At 35.6% G+C, this 19,099-nt stretch overlaps 4 protein-coding genes across 7 annotated transcripts; 2 read left to right on the top strand and 2 right to left on the bottom strand.

Annotated features, from left to right (window-relative positions):
* Positions 1–753: 753 nt before the first annotated feature.
* Positions 754–3,414, bottom strand: LOC143447053 (uncharacterized). Its single transcript, XM_076946976.1, has 4 exons — positions 3,089–3,414; positions 1,911–2,088; positions 1,681–1,814; positions 754–1,597 (listed from the first exon to the last, which is right to left on the bottom strand). The coding sequence occupies exons 1-4, from the start codon at positions 3,168–3,170 to the stop codon at positions 1,383–1,385; spliced, it is 609 nt and encodes a 202-aa protein (XP_076803091.1). The 5' UTR covers positions 3,171–3,414; the 3' UTR covers positions 754–1,382.
* A 2,947-nt stretch (positions 3,415–6,361) lies between these two features.
* LOC143445840 (inositol oxygenase-like) lies at positions 6,362–18,836 on the top strand. 2 transcript variants are annotated; one of them, XM_076945180.1, is made up of 9 exons: positions 6,362–6,706; positions 6,949–7,041; positions 15,109–15,189; positions 15,273–15,365; positions 15,898–15,967; positions 16,331–16,508; positions 16,901–16,968; positions 17,046–17,208; positions 18,070–18,836. In XM_076945180.1, exons 1-9 carry the CDS (start codon positions 6,701–6,703, stop codon positions 18,176–18,178), a joined length of 861 nt encoding a protein of 286 aa, XP_076801295.1. In that variant the 5' UTR covers positions 6,362–6,700; the 3' UTR covers positions 18,179–18,836. The 2 variants fall into 2 exon arrangements, with proteins under 2 accessions (XP_076801295.1, XP_076801296.1); XM_076945181.1 differs by having other exon boundaries at positions 6,391–6,429.
* Positions 7,879–9,588, top strand: LOC143446142 (uncharacterized). The gene is made up of 2 exons (XM_076945651.1): positions 7,879–8,061; positions 8,290–9,588. Exons 1-2 carry the CDS (start codon positions 7,995–7,997, stop codon positions 9,435–9,437), a joined length of 1,215 nt encoding a protein of 404 aa, XP_076801766.1. The 5' UTR covers positions 7,879–7,994; the 3' UTR covers positions 9,438–9,588.
* LOC143446143 (uncharacterized) lies at positions 9,519–14,129 on the bottom strand. 3 transcript variants are annotated; one of them, XR_013113895.1, is made up of 4 exons: positions 11,718–14,129; positions 11,028–11,132; positions 10,182–10,398; positions 9,519–10,093 (listed from the first exon to the last, which is right to left on the bottom strand). XR_013113895.1 is itself a non-coding variant. In XM_076945652.1 (3 exons), the coding sequence occupies exons 1-3, from the start codon at positions 11,794–11,796 to the stop codon at positions 10,280–10,282; spliced, it is 303 nt and encodes a 100-aa protein (XP_076801767.1). In that variant the 5' UTR covers positions 11,797–14,128; the 3' UTR covers positions 9,519–10,279. The 3 variants fall into 3 exon arrangements, 2 of the variants coding, with proteins under 2 accessions (XP_076801767.1, XP_076801768.1); XM_076945652.1 differs by having other exon boundaries at positions 9,519–10,398; positions 11,718–14,128; XM_076945653.1 differs by having other exon boundaries at positions 9,519–10,436; positions 11,718–14,127.
* Positions 18,837–19,099: the final 263 nt, after the last annotated feature.

Here is a 19,099-nt window from a genome sequence, read left to right as displayed (position 1 = left end):
AAACACCAGAATTTTTGGCCTAAAAAAAACAATTTTAACTACTTCATGCTAATTTTTTGCCAAATTCTGCACGCGACCTGGTACATTGAAGGACGCCGACCGCTAGGGTAATTCCCAGATAGAAAACAACACCAACCATGCTTCCTTCTGATTTAAACATGTTTTTTAAAGCCCTACGTAGGACGTCCAACAAAATCGTAATTTTAGGTCTTTGACGCCTCCTAAATGCAAGAGAAAGCTTATGACATCCATCCATAACGGCGAACATGAATTGTGGCAAAGATATCGCTTTGTAAACTTTTCCTTGAGTGCAATGCTGCCTAAACGCTGCTCAAACACGAAATGTAATATATACAATAGTATAGGAAATGGCAGGCTCTACAAAACTCCGGCACCTGAAAATGTGGCACTTGTATTCTATAGACATTTGAGTAGGCTATACTTTGACATGGTTTAATACTGGTGGGCCAATTATTTTTAATAAATTGGTTAACATTGTTCCTAAATTTGTTGCAGTACGTTTTCGCGATGCATGACTTCATACTCTAGTTTTGCTAATTCAGATGCGAATGTGAAGCTAGTAGTATATCAGAAAATTGTTTGGCCATGTCATCATTTTCTAATAACCATGTTTTCAAACCGTGAATTGCCGCACTGAAACTTCAAAACTTGGGTCTTCTTGGAAAAGTCAAAACTTCAAATGTTCTGACACCATTCCCGGAATCCACACTGACCTGTGAAAACCACTTGCCGTTCAATGAAAAAGTTTTTCTTAGCGAAAGCGCACGATAAGTAGACAGTGGCAGCCTAATACGTGAACACAGCTTAGGTTAAACAAAAACAAATGGTATAGCACAAAAATATTTTTAGAAAAAAGCTCTCCAGGAATTGAAGGGCACAGCATTCAGGTAAACTGCAATTTTGAGTTACTGCAAAACAAAATTTCGATAATAAAACATGCATGTTATAAAACTCACTGCACACAAAACAATGAACACTCATTTACAGCATCAATGTATACAACAAAAGCAATTATTTACGATTTGAAAAATGAGCTTTGCATTTTTTCCTCATCACACTAGCAACAATGAATTTGTGAAAACATTGGCCTGGTCTACAGATGGCCTTTACGTGAAACTAAACAAAATTTCCATTTGCTGGAAAAATTGGCATGGTATGATAATGTTTATCCTCAGATTGAGCAAAGTCTTTGCACGACTTAACCAGAAGATGATTCCTCATCCTTCAAGCTCCAGTTAGTATTATAGTTTTTATAGTATTGCCTGAATTTAGAACTGTCCACTGGGTATCGAACAGAGAACCTGAGCCGCATTTTCACAAGGCCAGTGCTTGAACCACCCGTCTAACGAGTCAATTACAAGTTACAACTTCGTTGCGTCATAGTAGGATGGAAGATCATTGGAACAACCATGCAGGCTTTTTTGAACTGGCAATGATGTTTTAGAAATATCTTCATATTTAGGTGGATTTTGATCTTCAAGCCGAGTAGTTGATTCTTCGTTATGTGTTATGGTTATATTTAAAAGTGATCTCCCACGCTCTGAATGAATAGGAACTGACACAAGAGTACTCCTTCCTTCAAAAATATTGTTGTTATAGCACCTCCACTGTTACAGCAATTAACTGTCGCACAAATATCAATACCATGAAAAAGCCAACCTGATTGTCTTCGAGTAATGACCGGTGAAGTATAGCTGTACTGCTTTTCACCATTATAGCAGTAGTAAAGGGCAACTCCACAGCCAAGACAAAGCATCAAAACTCCAATGATGACACAAATAGTTGCACCAATCCTAGAAAAAGAAGAGTTCCAGGAACTGGTCAATTAATCGGAAGCAAAACTTTAACAAATATTATGCACAGAAGTCTTTTCGGCTGGTGACATTTACCCAAACGATAAAAGTGATAAACCAGGTGGATCGTTTTGATCCTCATTAGGACTTGACTTGCTTAAATCAGCTGCGGGTTGTTTAGAAACGTCATTTTCCACTTTTTCCAAAATATCCTTCATCTCGCAACAAACTCTCTGGCGGGCATGAATCGTTTTTCCAAGACACTTTTCACAATCTAAATGTAACAAAACTTAAAATGCTTACAATGTAGTTATTTGCAGTAAATTGTTTGTTTGAAAATGCAGATTAGACCTGGAGCAAAACTTTTACAAGAATATATATGTTAGTTCTATACTAAAAGCCTCGCCACAGATAACATCAAAATAATGGTAGTGGGCAGTGGTAACCATGGGCATAATAATTTGCTACTCCTGAACTGGTTGAATTATACTGTACTTTCTGTCTCAAAAATCTGATTATTAACTGTTTTCAAAAAAAGATTTTTTAACTGAGTATGTATCTAAATTTCAGGTGAGTGCAATTGCAGGGAATGGTAAGTAAAACTCCATCATTTAGTTTAAGTAATCTCAATCTTGGCCCAAAGCAAATATAAGTTATCACGGCCTTTTACAGTAGCTTTTAACTTATTGCCTTTATGGTCACCTTTTGTTGCAGTAATTAGAATGTTTTTGTGCTGGGATGTCTATCGTTTTTGTGTGGACAGACAAGGTAAAATTAACTTCCACGTACAGATTATTAGGTTGTTAAAACAAAGTACATACTACCAGCACAAGTTTTGCCCAGTAAAGTTCGAAGTAACTCATTTTCTACATCACAATCTTATAGCACGGTTCTACTATTGCCATGTTGTATGTTTAAAACCTTGGAGCTTTTTCAATTTTTCCTGCTCATTAATTTCCCGTGGGCTTGTTTTTTTATAGTGCTATAACGGTTAGCAAAGTAATTTTTGGTCCACACAGTTAATTGCGAAAATAAAGGATGCAACATGAAGCAAAATATGTGTTATAAAAGAATGTACGGTGTAACATATTAAACCTATAACTTTTTCTATAATCCGTGGGTGAGAACCATTAACTGATATTGGACTAATACTGTAACACAGGAACAGACCTGTAAGATATAAATCACATTATTTAAGTCAAACTGATTAAGGCCATGAGAATCTGACAGGTAACTATAATTCAGAAAGCATAGGGTAACCAACTCCTACAAACCTGAACTTGCTGTTATAGATACAACTCGGCACCAAACAAAAATAAAAATGTAAAACTGCTGTTGATTGACCATCAGGACCATGATTGATTACGGCGTTTCATTCATTCGAGTCGTGATTTGTGAATTTCACTTAGCAAGCTATTAGCCTATTGCCGAGACCTTGATATGTAGTTCACAACGGGACGGAACACATGAAGCTTGCAACTGAAAGAAATGCCGAAAGCTATTTTTGACTCACTGCATTCGCATTGGCACTGCCTGTCATTCTCAAAGTCTCTCCATAGAACCTGGTAGATTTCTATGATTTTTGGTCATCCTGGCAAAATCCTAGTAAGACCATAGAACCTAAAACAACATGAGTCATTCAGCTGCCAAACGAGATGGTCAAGCAAGAATTACGTTGAAGTAACGTTAAGCATAAAATTGTTAAACAAAACAAAAAAGATTAAATTTTACATTTAAAACAAATGTGTAACTAACGGGAACTAACAACACTTAACAAGTGAAAAAAAATGCAGTGGTTCAGCCAAAAACTTCAATCGGTTCCACTGAGAAATCTAACTCGGCATTCCCACTTTTTATTTGCTAATATTAACAGGAATTTGCTTTACTTTTCGATGGTGTCTGTTTTGCTCGCCCTAATTGACCGGAAAGAGTACTCATTTTAAGCTAATTTACGTTTTCTACAAAAAGCAGATCCAAGGGCGATGCGATAGAAATGCAGTGATTTCAATCGATTCTGCTGAGATTTTGTCGGTTTTCCCAGCTTTTGATTTTCTAATATTAACAGTAAGTGCTAACATTGTTTTTAAATGTTTTATGAGGTGTATAAACCCAAAATTCTAGCGCTTTGTGCATTGTGGGGATGGCGATGTGGATTGGTTTATGTTGGCTTAAAGCCAAAGGCTTTTAGTCTTTCTTTTAGAACTCCTTGACTATTTTATATTTGACTCCGTTGCGTATGGTATATCTGATTGTTTCTTTAAGTCAGCACAACATTCATAAAGTCTAAATTGTTATATTGTCCAAAATATAGTCGTAGTCACATCAGAAACAATTTCATCACCATTTCACATCCGAATCGAGCTATCACTTCAATTGAATAATGAATAAGCCAAACGGGCAAAACAGAAAGGCTGAAGAGACTGAAGAAGAAAAGAGAACGGTTTGAACCAAGCCTTAGCTTTTATATCGAAACATAGCCTACCAGCCAATCAACGAAAGACACGTACGTTATTTCATTACTATGTCATTTCATAGATATGTCATTTTACGTCAGCGAAGCTTTTCACCACAAGTACCATCTAACTTTATACACTGTGAAATGCGATGCTACTTGAAAACACTCATATCTAGGTCAGTATGTCGGTTTAGGATTCATTGTTTGAATAACAGGATTAACAAAGAATAATACACCTGTCTAAATATTCAATTACATCTAACTGGAGAACACACACACATTAAAATGCCAATTATATAACTTATTACAATTTACTATCACGACCGCCACAGCATTTTAGGCAAGGTGGAGAACACTGGCATTTTGGAACTAGCTTGAAAAAGTTTTCCCCCGTCCACACAATCTTAAATACGCCACTGTATCGACACTTACGATATTGTCATGTCTCAATCATTTGCTTTTCATTCATTCGTAATCATTTTCCTGTTTCACAAAACCTTAGGCTACATTTTTAAGCACGATACTTAATTATATGAGTAATGAAATGTTTGGTAATAAGATCCGCCATAAACTACAGCTTAACTTAAGCTATTACTGTAATTAGATGAGTCTATTTAGAAAGATTAATATGCAGTAACAAATCAATCATAAAAATTGACAACTAAGTAGGTCACGCATTCAAGTATTTTAAAAACAATCAAGTACACCCGAGTATTTGGAAATTACTACCCAAGTATTACAGAAATGGTACTCGAGTAGTATTCCAGTCAAGAGTAGCGCTTTTTGCTCACCATTCAGAATACGAAAGTGAGGGTATTTTCTTCAGAATGTTGGATGCGCTTCAGCAAGCTTGCCGGCCATAGATTCAAAATCACTTGACCATAACCATTTTCTCTTTCGTATTCTCAGTGGTGAGTAAAAGGCTATATATACCAATAACTAGTCATAAGAACTTGAGCTCTGAACAATAGTCCACTAAGGCCAATTACAAATCGAATAAAACAATTTAAATTAACATTTGCTTGATTACGTGGTACCCTAGACGTAATTTCCCCAAACCTGGTCATGGTTGCATGGTGTACGCCAATTAACGGCACAGAATCAAATACATCGCAATACAACAAATGGTAATTAGCTGTCAGCCGGCCTTGTAACCAAGCCATTTTTTTCTGGCACAAATCAAGTTGAGTCAAATTAAGTTGTGACTCGAGTCCAGTAGATTCGCTTACTATGACTTGAATCAAGTTAAATCAATGACAAAGTTGTAAGTTTTTTAAAAATATCCGTTTTTATTACCAAAAGTTGTCTTTTTGCAGTCACAATCGTTATAACATGATAACTCCCCAATCATTTTGGACTTTGACTCGAGCCAAGTCCAGTCATCAAAAAACGAGACTCGAATCAACTTCAGCAAACGCAATGACTCGAGTCATTACAACACTGCTGTCAGCACTTACAAACCTTTTAACCTGACAGCGCGGTTGTTAGTCTAGCCACTCTAGCGCCACCATCAAACGTGAGAAGTTAATGCTTGTGGGCGTTCCGTCATTATTGTCTTTTTTTCTTTTTTTCTTTTTTTCTTTTTTTAGAAACGCGAGATATTTTTTCTGCTGCGGGCGATTGCTTCAATACGAGCTGCGCCTAGCTGGCGACTAATCAGCAATTAGCGATTGTGGTAGTTGGTTATATAATAATAATCACCTGCTGTATACTTCGTCGTAAGTTGGTCACGCAGCCCATTGTTATTGCTAAAAATAGGACCCGCAGAATGGGTATGCAAACCTTGATCTTAGCTATGTTTGGGAAATTAATTTAAGTTAGATTTAGATTAACTAGACTGTTGGAAGGTAAATCTTGGTTAAAGTTGAGATACTACCTTTGATATCATACCATTTTTTTTGATTCAGAGGACGTGCTAACCATTATTCATTTTTATTATATGGTTACGTTATTTCTGCTCGTTTTAAGCGATTTACCGCTTATTGTTTTTTAGGGTAGTTGTTATTTTAAAATTTGTCACGCTATAATGATTCGCATTTTATTTTTCGTTCGGCCACAGGCAATAGACGTTTCGCAGACCACTATCTGAATAACTTTTAATTAGTTTGTAAAATGTAATAAATCTATGGATTTTTGCAACTGATGTTTTAAGGCAGAAAGGTATATCCAATACCAATCATTGTCTTTTACAAGAGAATTATCAGTTTGCTATCCTATCCATTTACGTAATTTGCTTCCATTTGTCATATTTAACGTCTGCACCTAGTTCATATAGTTTTTGATAAGCTTATGACTACAAAGTTAAATAGTTAATTAATCTAAATTGCTATTTTCTACTAGGCTAACAGCAGTTGAACCAACAAAACTGTCAGCATTAATCAACGTTCACTTATATTTAACTTTGTAAACTTAACAGATTAATTTCATAGCAATGGCAGTAAGTGATTAAGTTTTATGTTACACTGTAATTCACTTTTCCCTCATCTTATATAATTAAAGTTAAAGATTGTTGGCTCAGTTGTGTTTTAGCATTGTATAGCGTTTATCACATATTCTGCAATTTAACCATGTCGCTTAATTCTTATAACTTCTAAGGTATATTTCTTTAAATAACCTTTTAAAAGGTTAAATTTGCTTCTGTTATGAAGGTTCATTTTAGTGAAGCTGCTTAATTTTCAGGCATCTGCAGTAGAAACAGCACAGAGTAATCCTGATGATCTTTTTAAATACCAAAACGATTGTGATAGGCCTGGATATAGAGATTTCTCACATGTAAGCAACATAATTTATATTTTGAATTGTTGACAATAGTTTATTTAATATATTAGGATCTAGTATACAACTACACAACCACAGGAGGCCTTCGCATACTAAACCCCAGCTACTCAATTTGTGACGTCATCTGGTTGTGCACTTTTATACTGGATCAATATATTATATACCACACAGTACTGAATGCCATGTTCAAACTGCTTGAATGTCTGGTTATTACTTGTTACTATGTTGTTTTTTACGGTAGCCTGTAAAGGCCACAACAATTATAATTTGGGTTCCGCAAAATATTTATGATCACCACAAAAATATTTCACGTTAGCGCAAAATATTTATGATCACCACAAAATATATATTTTTCTCAGCAAAATATTTTAGAAATTCACAATATATATTTTGTCTCCCTCTAAAATTATTTTGTGCGTTGAAATTATTTTGTGCCTTGAAAAAATATTGCGACTTCGAAATATTTTGCGAGGTCGAAATATATTTCGCTGTGGAACTTCCACTACCGCAACAAATATAAATTCGCCGCACAATATTTTAGAATCGCCGCACAATATTTTAGAATCTCATCGCAACATTTGAAAATGTGTGCTTACCGTATGGTAGGCGTAGTTGATGAGGTCTTCGGGAAAGGAATAAGGTTACCGGTCACAGCCACAAATAGTGAGAGATAGTAAGCTTTTGCAAGCCTTAACAAGCTTAGGTGTAGGCTACACGTTAAACATTGTAAGGTCTTTTGCAAGTTCAGTATGCCAACAAACTTTCTAGGGCTTGGCTGTATAGGTTAGGCCTACCGAATGTAAGGTGTAGGGCTATAGGCTATGTTGTTTTTTTTGTCTCGAAGACCAAAGCTGTTCATAACAGCATAAATTTTAACTGACTTTTTCAGAAATTTGTTTTATAAAATGAAGTGTACCTTCTTAGTGTGAAAACTGATCTTCATTGCAATGAATTGTGTTGAGTGCCATAATGAAATACCTGACATTTTTGTGATATGTTCACACTGTGGTCACGGTGAGTAGCGTACCTTTCAAGTGAAGATATAAATATTTTAATGAAAATTTGGCTGTAGACTAACATATTTTTTGTTTTCTTTTTTACACCAACAAGAAATGTTTTACCTAAATCGACTGTGTGTCTGTGTATTATTATTAATAACGAATTATTATTTAGTAAAAAATATATCATACAACGTGCCAAGTCATGTCTCAAAAGTCCACATGTTGTTTTTATGTTTTGCAGCTACTACTTTGGATCAAGATCAAATAATATCTGAATATTTCCATTCAGGATATGAGTATGGAGAAATTTTACAATTGCTACACAGTCGTCATAACTACGCAATCAGTATGAGAACTTTAAAGAGACGATTGCACAAAATTGGACTGCGAAGAAAATGTGGCTGGAAAAAAGACATCACCGTTTTATTTCAGGCAGAAAAACGTATCGAGGAGTTGTTAGATGGACCCTCTTCTTTTGGTGGATATCGGTCAGTTTGGCACACATTACAAATGGAAGGTTTAAGAGTACCAAGGTTGTATGTAGCTGATGTACTACGTAATATTGATCCGAAAGGGTGTGAGGCTCGAAGAGCTCACCGTTTAAGGCGAAGAGAGTATCACAACCCTGGGCCAAATTATGCATGGCACACAGATGGTTACGACAAGCTGAAACCATTCGGATTTTCTATACATGGTGCAATTGATGGATTTAGTCGAAAAGTGCTGTGGCTTAATGTTACACGATCAAACAAATGTCCACATGTTGTCGCTAATATGTATATTAAAGCTGTCACTCACTTCCAAGGCTGTCCGATTGAAGTAGTATCAGATTTGGGTACAGAAAATGGATTGTTGGCAGCAGCGCAGTGCTTTTTTCGAGATAACATTAACTCGCATCATTATGTACCATCACCCCGAAATCAGCGGATAGAAAGCTGGTGGTCAATATTCTCCAGGTTTCGTGCCTGTTGGTGGCGCAACTTTTTTAGTGACCTTGAGTTTCGAGGTATTGTGGATTTCTCCCAAACACTCAGCAAAGAATGCTTGTGGTATTGCTTTTCATGTTTAATTCAAAATGACTTAGATTTTTTCAAGGACCACTGGAATACTCACCGAATAAGAAAATCTCGACATAATGTAATTGCAGGACGGCCAGATTTACTATATTCCATGCCAGAAAGATATGGAGGAATTTCTGGCTTATTAAAAAACGTTGCACCACACAACATTAGTTTGGTATTGGCTGAAATATCACAACCAACTGAAACTGAAGACTATCAAGAATATTTTGATTATGCTACATCTGAACTTGGACAAGGAGTGCCATCTTGTTGCACTGAAGCCTTAGATCTGTATAAAATGCTTATGAATGTAGCCAGAGACCGATAAACGGAACTATTTATTTCTGTGTGAGCAAGTAATGTAAAGTTTATTGCCTATCATTTTAAGTCTATCAACATAAATGTCGTGTTTTGTATTACTTTTGTATTGCATTCATCATAAGCACGATTCTATTACACTGAAAAACTATGTATCGAAATTTTAGCAGATACACTTGAAGAAATACAACTGTAGCTCACAGAAACATTACACTTGAAAAGAATACTGAAAATCTCACAGAAATATATCTACTGTACCACAACAAGCATGCAACATAAATACTGCTAAACACACAAAAAAATTACTAATTTCAGGAAAAACTCAGTTTGGCAAGCTTTGTTTATAAACATTAAACAGTGGTCATTACACATTGAAGGCAAGTGAAATAGGTTCAACAACTAAACTAATGTAAAATATAAAATTTTAATGCAGTCCAAATGCTTGAGCATTACATATTGCCGTTAAAAAGATAGACCTAAAATCGTTTTCTTTCTCCATGTGCTTTGCTGGTAGTGTAACAACCCTGCCGCATGCTCCAACTACAGGGTAGCAAATACTGTGTTTTGGATTATTTTCCAAACAGTTGTGATCGAACTGCACCGAAATTTGAAGGTCGTTCCCAAATATAGGCCTGTGTTTCTGGCCTGTTAGCCAACCCAACACACCTGCAGGTGTCAAGTCAGGAGGAGTACATGAAATTAAATGACAATCATTCTCGTCGTTAGCCAAGATTTCATGTCCAGTTACATTTACCTTATTGTCCTCTAAATGCATTAAAAAATCCACAAAGTTATCCATTATTTTTTCTTCCACAATTCTTTTCGAGGAATTTTCATCAGAGTGATTGGGAATTAACAGACTTGCAACATAATTTGCATCAACAGCACGCTCAGACGATGTGATAAAAAGAGGTTCAAAAAGCAATGGATTCCTTTGTAATGCTGTAATTTCTCATTGTCCCAAAAAGATGCTGCATATGTAAGTTATTTCAAATAGAAATAGACAAAACTGCAAAAAAGAAAAAAACTTGCACTGGTAAGCACTGTAACAAAACATATGTAAAGGGCTACATTTTCTTGAAGATGAAGTGCTTTTAACCTCTAACAAATCGTTACAATACCACTATAGCAGTGGTTCCCAAACTATGGTACACATACCACTTGTGGTACGCCAGCAACTTATCAAGTTTACACCAAACGGATCGCAAATGATCTTTTATTATGGTCGGCAATATTTTAATTCACATAAATTAGGTAGAGTATGAGCAAATTTAATGCTTTATTCCCTACTGAATACTAATTCCTTAGGGTATTGACACATTGGATCGTGAAACAAGCGTTTCTTTGTGACGAAATATAACGTCATTTATTACTAGGTAATAAATCCTTGAAGTCAGTTTTTAATTTTATAGTCCTGCAATGTAGGTGGTACAAGAACGCTGCATAAACCAAAAAAATGGTACGCGAGTAGATGAAGTTTGGGAACCACTGCACTATAGACTGTCTGTAACTTCCACCCGATTTCGCTATCAACTTATACCCAATTAGAAATCTAATGTAAAATAATTACACACAATTAAATAACTTTAAACTTTCAAACCATTTGATTTGTTGTCCATCAAGTTGTCATGGCAGTTACTTCCGTTTTCCTTTGAACTAGTCTCATCACAGAAGTTCTGTGTCTCAATACTGGAATGAGGTTTCTCTAAAAAAAGCCATAACTGAAACAAAAACCAGAAACATGCACAGCAACATTTTTCAAATCAAATTTCTTGTGACGTCTGACGTAGTTACCCCAAAGGCCTAATTAGTATCGTGTTTTACGTTCCACGTTGATTCCTTTATCGCGTGGAATTTGTTTGGTGTAGTGCTGTGCTCGGCTGGGCGACGGTTGTCGGTAGTTACGTTTTGGTTTTAGAGTAAGGTGGATGTTTTTATGAAAAAAAATGCCATTAAACGCTAACAAGGCAAAACCGGCTGAGTGACTAGCCGTTAAGGCGGGAAGATTCCTGGCTAAGGAAAATTTTGGTTGCAATTATACCCTTAGTTTCCAATTATCTGAACGAGCCAATTTGACTGGCATCTTTTACTTTAATAGTGACAATCACACATGCGTTCAGAAACCTTTTTATGGTAATATGATTCACAGCTTACAGTTTAATTGAATCATCCAATCAATCAATAATTCTGTTTATCATAAGTAATATGTTACAAAAAACTTTATACTTATTCCATGTATTGCATAGACCTGTCACATGGTATAATGTATTTAAGATTAAACTGAACTTACCTTGCCCACAAAAGCCGCAAAATAAATGTGTTGAAGAGAGTACTATTCCACAGTTTGTGCAATACATTGTGCAGATCATTAAATATTCTAATGTACTGGAATCTGACAATTTGTCAACAAGTGAAACTGACTATGAGCACTTTTTTATATAAGTAAACTGACGATTATAGTGTAACTATAGTTAAATAATGAACAAACGGGTAACGTCACTAAATACACAAACAAACATCTACTTCATCATAATTATTGTGATGTATCATTGTAATTACTGCTGTGTAGCAGCTGGACTTATCGCTACAATTGCATTGTTTATTTTTCGCCAATAGTTGTGCTGTGCCATAGTTACGATGCTAACTATTACAGTTATAGCACAATAAAACACAATGGTCACTAACATTTAATGAGCAGGAAAAAGTGTCAAACTTTGAGAGCTTAAAACATGCATGATAGCAATAATAGTATTTGTGAAATAACGTGGAAAGTTAACATAGTTCTTCATATTTAGGTCATCTTTAAATAGTTTAAGTCAAAAATACGAAATTAGGGGTTCTTAAACTCTTAGAAATGGTGCCAAAAAACTTGTGTCTCTATCCTATTGCAAAATAAAACAAAATAACAAGTTATGTGCGTGTAACTTTCATCATTGGACTGCAATTTGGAAAACAAACCATTGCCAACCGACAGCAATTGAACTTGGTTGTGAAATAATCAACCCAGTAGCGAAACCATCCAGTGAAAAAAATCCAGCTGTCGTCGTCATAGCTCAAAGAGAATTTTTCGTGCCACCTTAAGAACCTTACGTGCACTCCAATTTCATAACCACTGGACTAAATAGCTTATACTGGCTACAAATTATACGCAAGTACAATCCTGTTTTATAACTAAGGATATAACCACCTGGTGGATCAATGTAAGGGACATGGGGGCCCAATTACAAAAGTAGAAGAGCTCCGAGCTCTGCCAACAGCATCATCATCCACGCTGAAAAATCGTCCGCATGGAGATCCAGTACCAAGGGATGATTCATCCACACGACAGCCAGGCAAATCCTAGCCTCTACAAAGTAAACAGCTTGAATGTAGATACCATGCTGGTGAACCTAGCTGTGATTCTTGGAACTGAGGATGAGGATGTTGGGACCATCTTCCCAACAGAAGATGAGGTATATGCCATCTTAACCTCTGCTGCTGCAGCTTCCTCTGGTGACACAGATCAACCAGTGAAAATGTGTATTGCGGCAGCAATTCCTGAACTCCATGAAGAATACCCTATAGGAACGAATGTGGCTGTGGTGTGGGACGGAGAAAACAATCAACGTCAGTAGTTTTTGGCAAGGGTCTGCCATTTAAACAATGATGGCACTGTACAATGTGACCAATACCAGCGGGTTAACGATAACAACAATACCATGTGGAGGAGACCAAAAAGAGATGACATTCAGGATGTTATTCCTGTTCAAATCGCCCCTGTCACAGTAGAGACTGAATGGGTGTTCCAAGGTGTGACGACCATTGTGTCGTTACTAAAGTGTATAAATGTTTCTCAAATCTCTGGTGTATTTCATGACACTTTTATGTGAATTTCATATACCGGTAACAAGTTATTTGTATATAGTGTTGAAATTGTCATCATTATTCTTGGATGCGACCAGTAATCTCAAGTTGCACCAACAAAAATGAAAAAACTATGAAAAATAATGACCAAAATATAATAGTTTCAATGTTTTAGGGAACTTTCAAGCATACTGGGCTTTTTGTTGCTGTTTTAAAGTAACAGGCTCAATTTTCTTCTTCTTTTGACACCAAAATCAGCCCAAAAGCTTGACTGGAAGTAAATTTATTGCAGATTCGTCAATTTGTATGGCGGCCATCTTGAATTTTTCATATAAAGTCCGGGCTCCATCCGGAATTTGAACAAAATCAAAAAAATTTTTTTGCACGTTCCTAGGTATGTCCATAGGCACCTTTTAAACTCCAGTTCTGTTGTGTTACTTGAAAAAAGTCAAAATCACCCCAGTATAGCCCACTGCTATTTTAAGGATGTTTGCTGATGTCACATTTGCAAGAATATTTAACAAAACATGTTCAAAAAACTTGATAAAAATACTCAATCGTGTCGAAGAGTTATAAGAAGCTGGGAAAGGGAAGCTGAGCACACAGCTATTTTGGAGAATTGGTGACAGAAATTACACAACTGCACTTAAAAAAAGTGACAATCATATATTATGTGGGTTTAGTATATATGTGCACAGCCACATGATGCCTTTGTAAAATGAAACCCAACTACTCAAACTATGTCGTCAACTGCAAGGTTGTATACTACACCCTTATTAATTTGGGAAGGCTACAATATTTTTAACTTTTGGTTGAAACGTGTCTATAGCGTTTGGTCCTGTTCCAGGCAATGTTCCCTCTAAGCTGCGCGCGTGCGCAAATGCGCACTGCTGACACGGTCTCCGCGCACAGAAAATCTGTGCTGCGCACAAGAAAATAATCCAACTTGAATTAAAAATAAAATAAACGCCTAATAATGGCCACAGTAGCGACAGTGCGCACTTGGCTCGTCTGATGTTGCTCACAGTGGTCCAAGGGACCGCTCAGGGAGTTAGTGTGTTTGCTCAGACTCGTGAAAAATTAGAGGGAACATTGGTTCCAGGTAACTTTTTATAATGTTCCACCCAGCTTTGGCCTATATACCTAATAGTAATCAAGACAAAAGCCTTCAACATTTTCTTTACAAGTTTGTTAGCATACTGAACTTGCAAAAGACCTTACAATGTAGCCTAGACCTAAGCTTGTTAAGGCTTGCAAAAGCTTACTATCTCTCACTATTTGTGGCTGTGACCGGTAACCTTATTCCTTTCCCGAAGACCTCATCAACTACGCCTACCATACGGTAAGCACACATTTTGAAATGTTGCGATGAGATTCTAAAATATTGTGCGGCGATTCTAAAATATTGTGCGGCGATTCTAAAATATTGTGCGGCGAATTTATATTTGTTGCGGTAGTGGAAGTTTCACAGCGAAATATATTTCGACTTCGCAAAATATTTCGAAGTCGCAATATTTTTTCAAGGCACAAAATAATTTGAAAGCACAAAATAATTTTAGAGGGAGACAAAATATATATTGTGAATTTCTAAAATATTTTGCTGAGAAAAATATATATTTTGTGGTGATCATAAATATTTTGCGCTAACGTGAAATACTTTTGTGGTGATCATAAATATTTTGCGGAACCCAAATTATAATTGTTGTGGCCTTTACAGGCTACCGTAGTTTTTGCTTTAAAGTTAATTTTTTATAAACATCTTATATCTTTTTTAATCAACTGGTCTATGATATGTTATTTTATACTAAAGAGAAATGACTATCATTTTATATTTTTAGGAAAACAAAAGATTTGAAAAAGTTTTCAATGTATATGCAAACATGCATGCAAATCAGTGTGTTGAGTTTGTTCAACAAATGGTACAGTATATTACCACTTTCTTTTGCTCTGCACATTGTTTCATTTGCCAAGATTTAATACACAATTCCAACTTTCCCTGTAGCATAAAAAGTGGTTGAATTTTGAACATGGTGAATACACTATCATGGAAATTCTTGGAAAACTAAGTCACTTTGAAGACGAATGTGATCCTGATGTAAGCATATACTGATTGTGGAGACAATATTAAATATAAATCTTTACTCCTTGCTTTAAAATGTCAGTAAGCTAGAGCTGGAAAATTAACTTATTTTCTGTATCCATGAACTACTACTATTATGTGTCAAGTCACATTGTTTATTGCAAACAAAAATATTATATCGGGATTAAAATTGTTGTATTTCCAAAGTATGCCTTGCTAGACTCTGTAGCATATATCATCAAAATAACATATTCTCCCTTCAAAAATGATTAACAAGCAGTTCATTTTCGCGGGTTGATAAATTATCAAAACTTTTGCCCCAAATTGTTTTTTTTGCATGTATATACGTTTAGGTTAATTTTTTTGTTGTTAAGAGCATGACCCGTTCAGTGGCTTATAGCAGAATAAATTTTCCCAGCTTTACAATTAGCCATAATATTTACATACATGGAACTAATACATCAAGATCTTAACCCATTTCATGGGTTAAATTGAGAAAAGTGTGTAATGCTTTTTATGCAGCACTGGTACTTTTGAAAACGTTTAGGTGGACTTTCCCAATTCATTTCATGCTTTTCAAACAGCGGAAGGCTTGAGAAAGAAATATCCCGACAAAGGTTAGTTTGTGTTTATTTTCAATAAACTTGGCTATTGTGAGCAATGCAGTAAATATTTCAAAGTTTGCTATGTTACTAGCTTGGGAGATTGTTGTAATAATATTTGCAGCAACTAGCAACGCATCTAAGTATACGTATGCATGTCTGTATAAGCCACGTTGTATATGTTTTATCTCCGTACAAAATTGCTTACTAGCTCATCGCTTACCACCACAAGTCATTTCCTGTGGTGCCACTTTTGTCATACCTGTCTTAAATAAATTTGAGTCATATAGTGCAGTAAATTTAATTTGTCATTTCTAAAATTTATTTATCACAAGATTTAAGAATTTTGTGATTAGTTTGACATTTTCTATTGAGCAGATTGGCTTCACTTGTGTGGGTTCATTCATGATCTTGGAAAAATCATGGCTATTTGGGGAGAACCACAATATGCAACAGTTGGGGATACATTTGTAGTCGGAGCTGAGTTTGCTCCATCAATTGTCTATCGCGAGACCACATTCCAGAACAATCCTGATTTGAATGATCCGAGATACAAGTAACATGCTGAAAAAACTTTGCTTGTCGCCTGTTTAATAAGGGATGAGAGAGAAAAAGACACTTACAAAATCATCATAAGATAAGATAATAAAAATAATTTGATTTATTCTGCTCTTTTCATGGTTTTATTGCAAATATTTTGTAATTTGAACTAGTTTAGGTTGTTTAACACGAAATAGCATCCCAGGCAAGTAAACTCTGTTTGCTTAGAAATACAATAAGAAATGATATCAAGGTGATACTCCATTTGGTCAATAATGCGCACTGATATTGTATTTTGTTTTACTTCCTTGGATTTATGCAGCTTAAGAAAATTTTGATATTTTTTCGTTTTATTACTGGTATTGCAGTATTATAATGTACTAAACTGTTATTTTCTGTATTTAATAGCACAAAGTTTGGCGTCTATAAACCTAATTGTGGATTGGACAACGTGCTTATGTCTTGGGGTCATGATGGTAAGGTTTGGTTGGAAATGCATCAACAATATCGTTACAGCCAACTAGAAATTGTAACAAAATTTTGCTGTTTCTAGAGTACTTGTATCGGGTTCTGAAACATAACAATTGCAACATTCCCGAGGAAGGTTTGTACTGCATTCGCTATCACTCGTTTTATCCCTGGCACACTGGTGGTGACTATGATTACTTTTGCTCAGACAAGGATAGAGAGATGAAGCCATGGATTTTGAAATTCAAGTTAGTTTGTTCGGTTATTTTGTTAGTTTGTTGTTGAACAGGGAACAACGCGGTTCTTTGTCCCGTTTGTGTACTTTGGAAGTTTAATTTTAAACTTCGATGTTTACTTTATTCTTTAAATGCTTGCTTTGATGAAACTCTTATTCAGCAAAACAGAGAATGCTTTTGTGCCTTAACCTTCTGCAGTGGAGTTAGCAAACAGAAATAAAAGTGAAACGTTGTACCTTATGTTAACGCTTCTTGTTTGCTGTCTTACGTATGTACTTCGCTGTCACAATTGTTTTGTTTAACTTTGGCGTGGTCTTGTAAACTTTAAATATTTGTGTGGTTGTCAATTCCTGTTCTTTGGGACAATTGCCTTTCCGATTAATGTTTTAGTATATCAGAAACGAATAGTTAAACAGACGTTCGCCATGCGATGCTCCATTAACCCTGCTGTAGAATGCAACATTTGGCCTCCTTGCGTCCTGAACGAAAACCAATTACTTACTTGGAAATTGGTGACGCCCCCTTCCTTTTTCGATAGTAGCGGAAATGGTTAATCATTTGTGAAATGATTAAAGTTGAAAAGAAAATCATATCAGTAGTAGACATGGTGTTACTAAAACGTGCTATATTGTCAAAACGTTATGTGTGTGTATATGAAAATTTATTTAAAAGGTAAAAGTACAAAACAAACTTCCGTTAATGTGTTGAGAAAAATTACCCTCTTTATATTCCTTACCATTTTCCAACAATATTAGAAATGTTTTTCTTTGATCTTACTGCAGTAAGGTTCAGGCATGACTTCGTGATTATTAGGAAATACTTTTATTACTGAGTTACCGTGTAGTTAACGATTTCTTAAACGCTTATACGCAGTGAACACGATCTCTACACAAAATCTCGGGATTTTCCAGACATTGAGGAGCTTAGACCCTACTATCAATCACTGATTGACAAATACACTCCAGGCAAATTAAAGTGGTAAAGTTACCACGTCACTTAGTTTAGCTGCTTTTTAATTTTGTGTTTAATTTTGAACGCCTTGCACTTTTAGTAATGTCCGATTCCAAAGATGCCTTGTAAGTTCAGCTTCAAAAGCCGTTTTGAATTTGTGAGTAGTTTAAGTGCTTATGTAGTTTATTATGCCTTGCACAATGCAATTTAGCAAGCTTTGCATGCTCTGAAATTGTTTTTGAATGTATTTTTAGATGATGTCTTTGCTATTTTTTGTTCCAACTTTCTTTTAATTGCCTTTATTGCTGTACCTATTGAAAAGTTGTTCAAACTCCGCAATTATTTAATAGTTGTTGTAGTACAAGTATCAAAATCATAGACGACAAAATATTTGCGTCATCTTAATTAAATGCTGCCGCTAAAATTTAAACAGTTTATGGCCGCTCACTGCTTTTTGGCCACGTGTTCTCTTACCTCGCTAATTACAAGGTGCATGATCTGGTTATTTTAACCTCATTAGTCATTACGTATTAATTATATAGTTAACGTTTAGTCTTTTCTCTCAACAAATGCTTCCCTGTATCATTAGTTATTTTATTGTCACTGCTCTTCTTCAAACGGTACGGATTTTTGTGGTGAGTTAATTTTTACCGTAGGCTATACATAATAAAACAAACCTGTCGCTGGAATTGTACAAATTTCACTCATAGCGTAAACAGAAGAGCAACGCTTCTTAAATAGCTAACGCAGTAGGCCTACAACGTTTTGCTTCACTAGTTTTTAGTTTCTTTGTTCTTAGGGGAGAACACATGAAACGAAGAATTATTACTGCGCCAGTATGACAGCCTAATTATTATAGAACAGAATCCTACTATAGGCTAAGCATAATTAAACCTTCATATTCATCTGCCCATTCAAAATAAAATATTAAGCATCTTTAGAATAAACGTAT

The sequence above is a fragment of the Clavelina lepadiformis genome, chromosome 2 (genome assembly GCF_947623445.1).
Source record: "Clavelina lepadiformis chromosome 2, kaClaLepa1.1, whole genome shotgun sequence".
NCBI lineage: Eukaryota > Metazoa > Chordata > Ascidiacea > Aplousobranchia > Clavelinidae > Clavelina > Clavelina lepadiformis.
The sequence above is the reverse complement of the archived record's forward strand: the minus strand, read 5'-3'. Positions and strand labels throughout refer to the sequence as shown.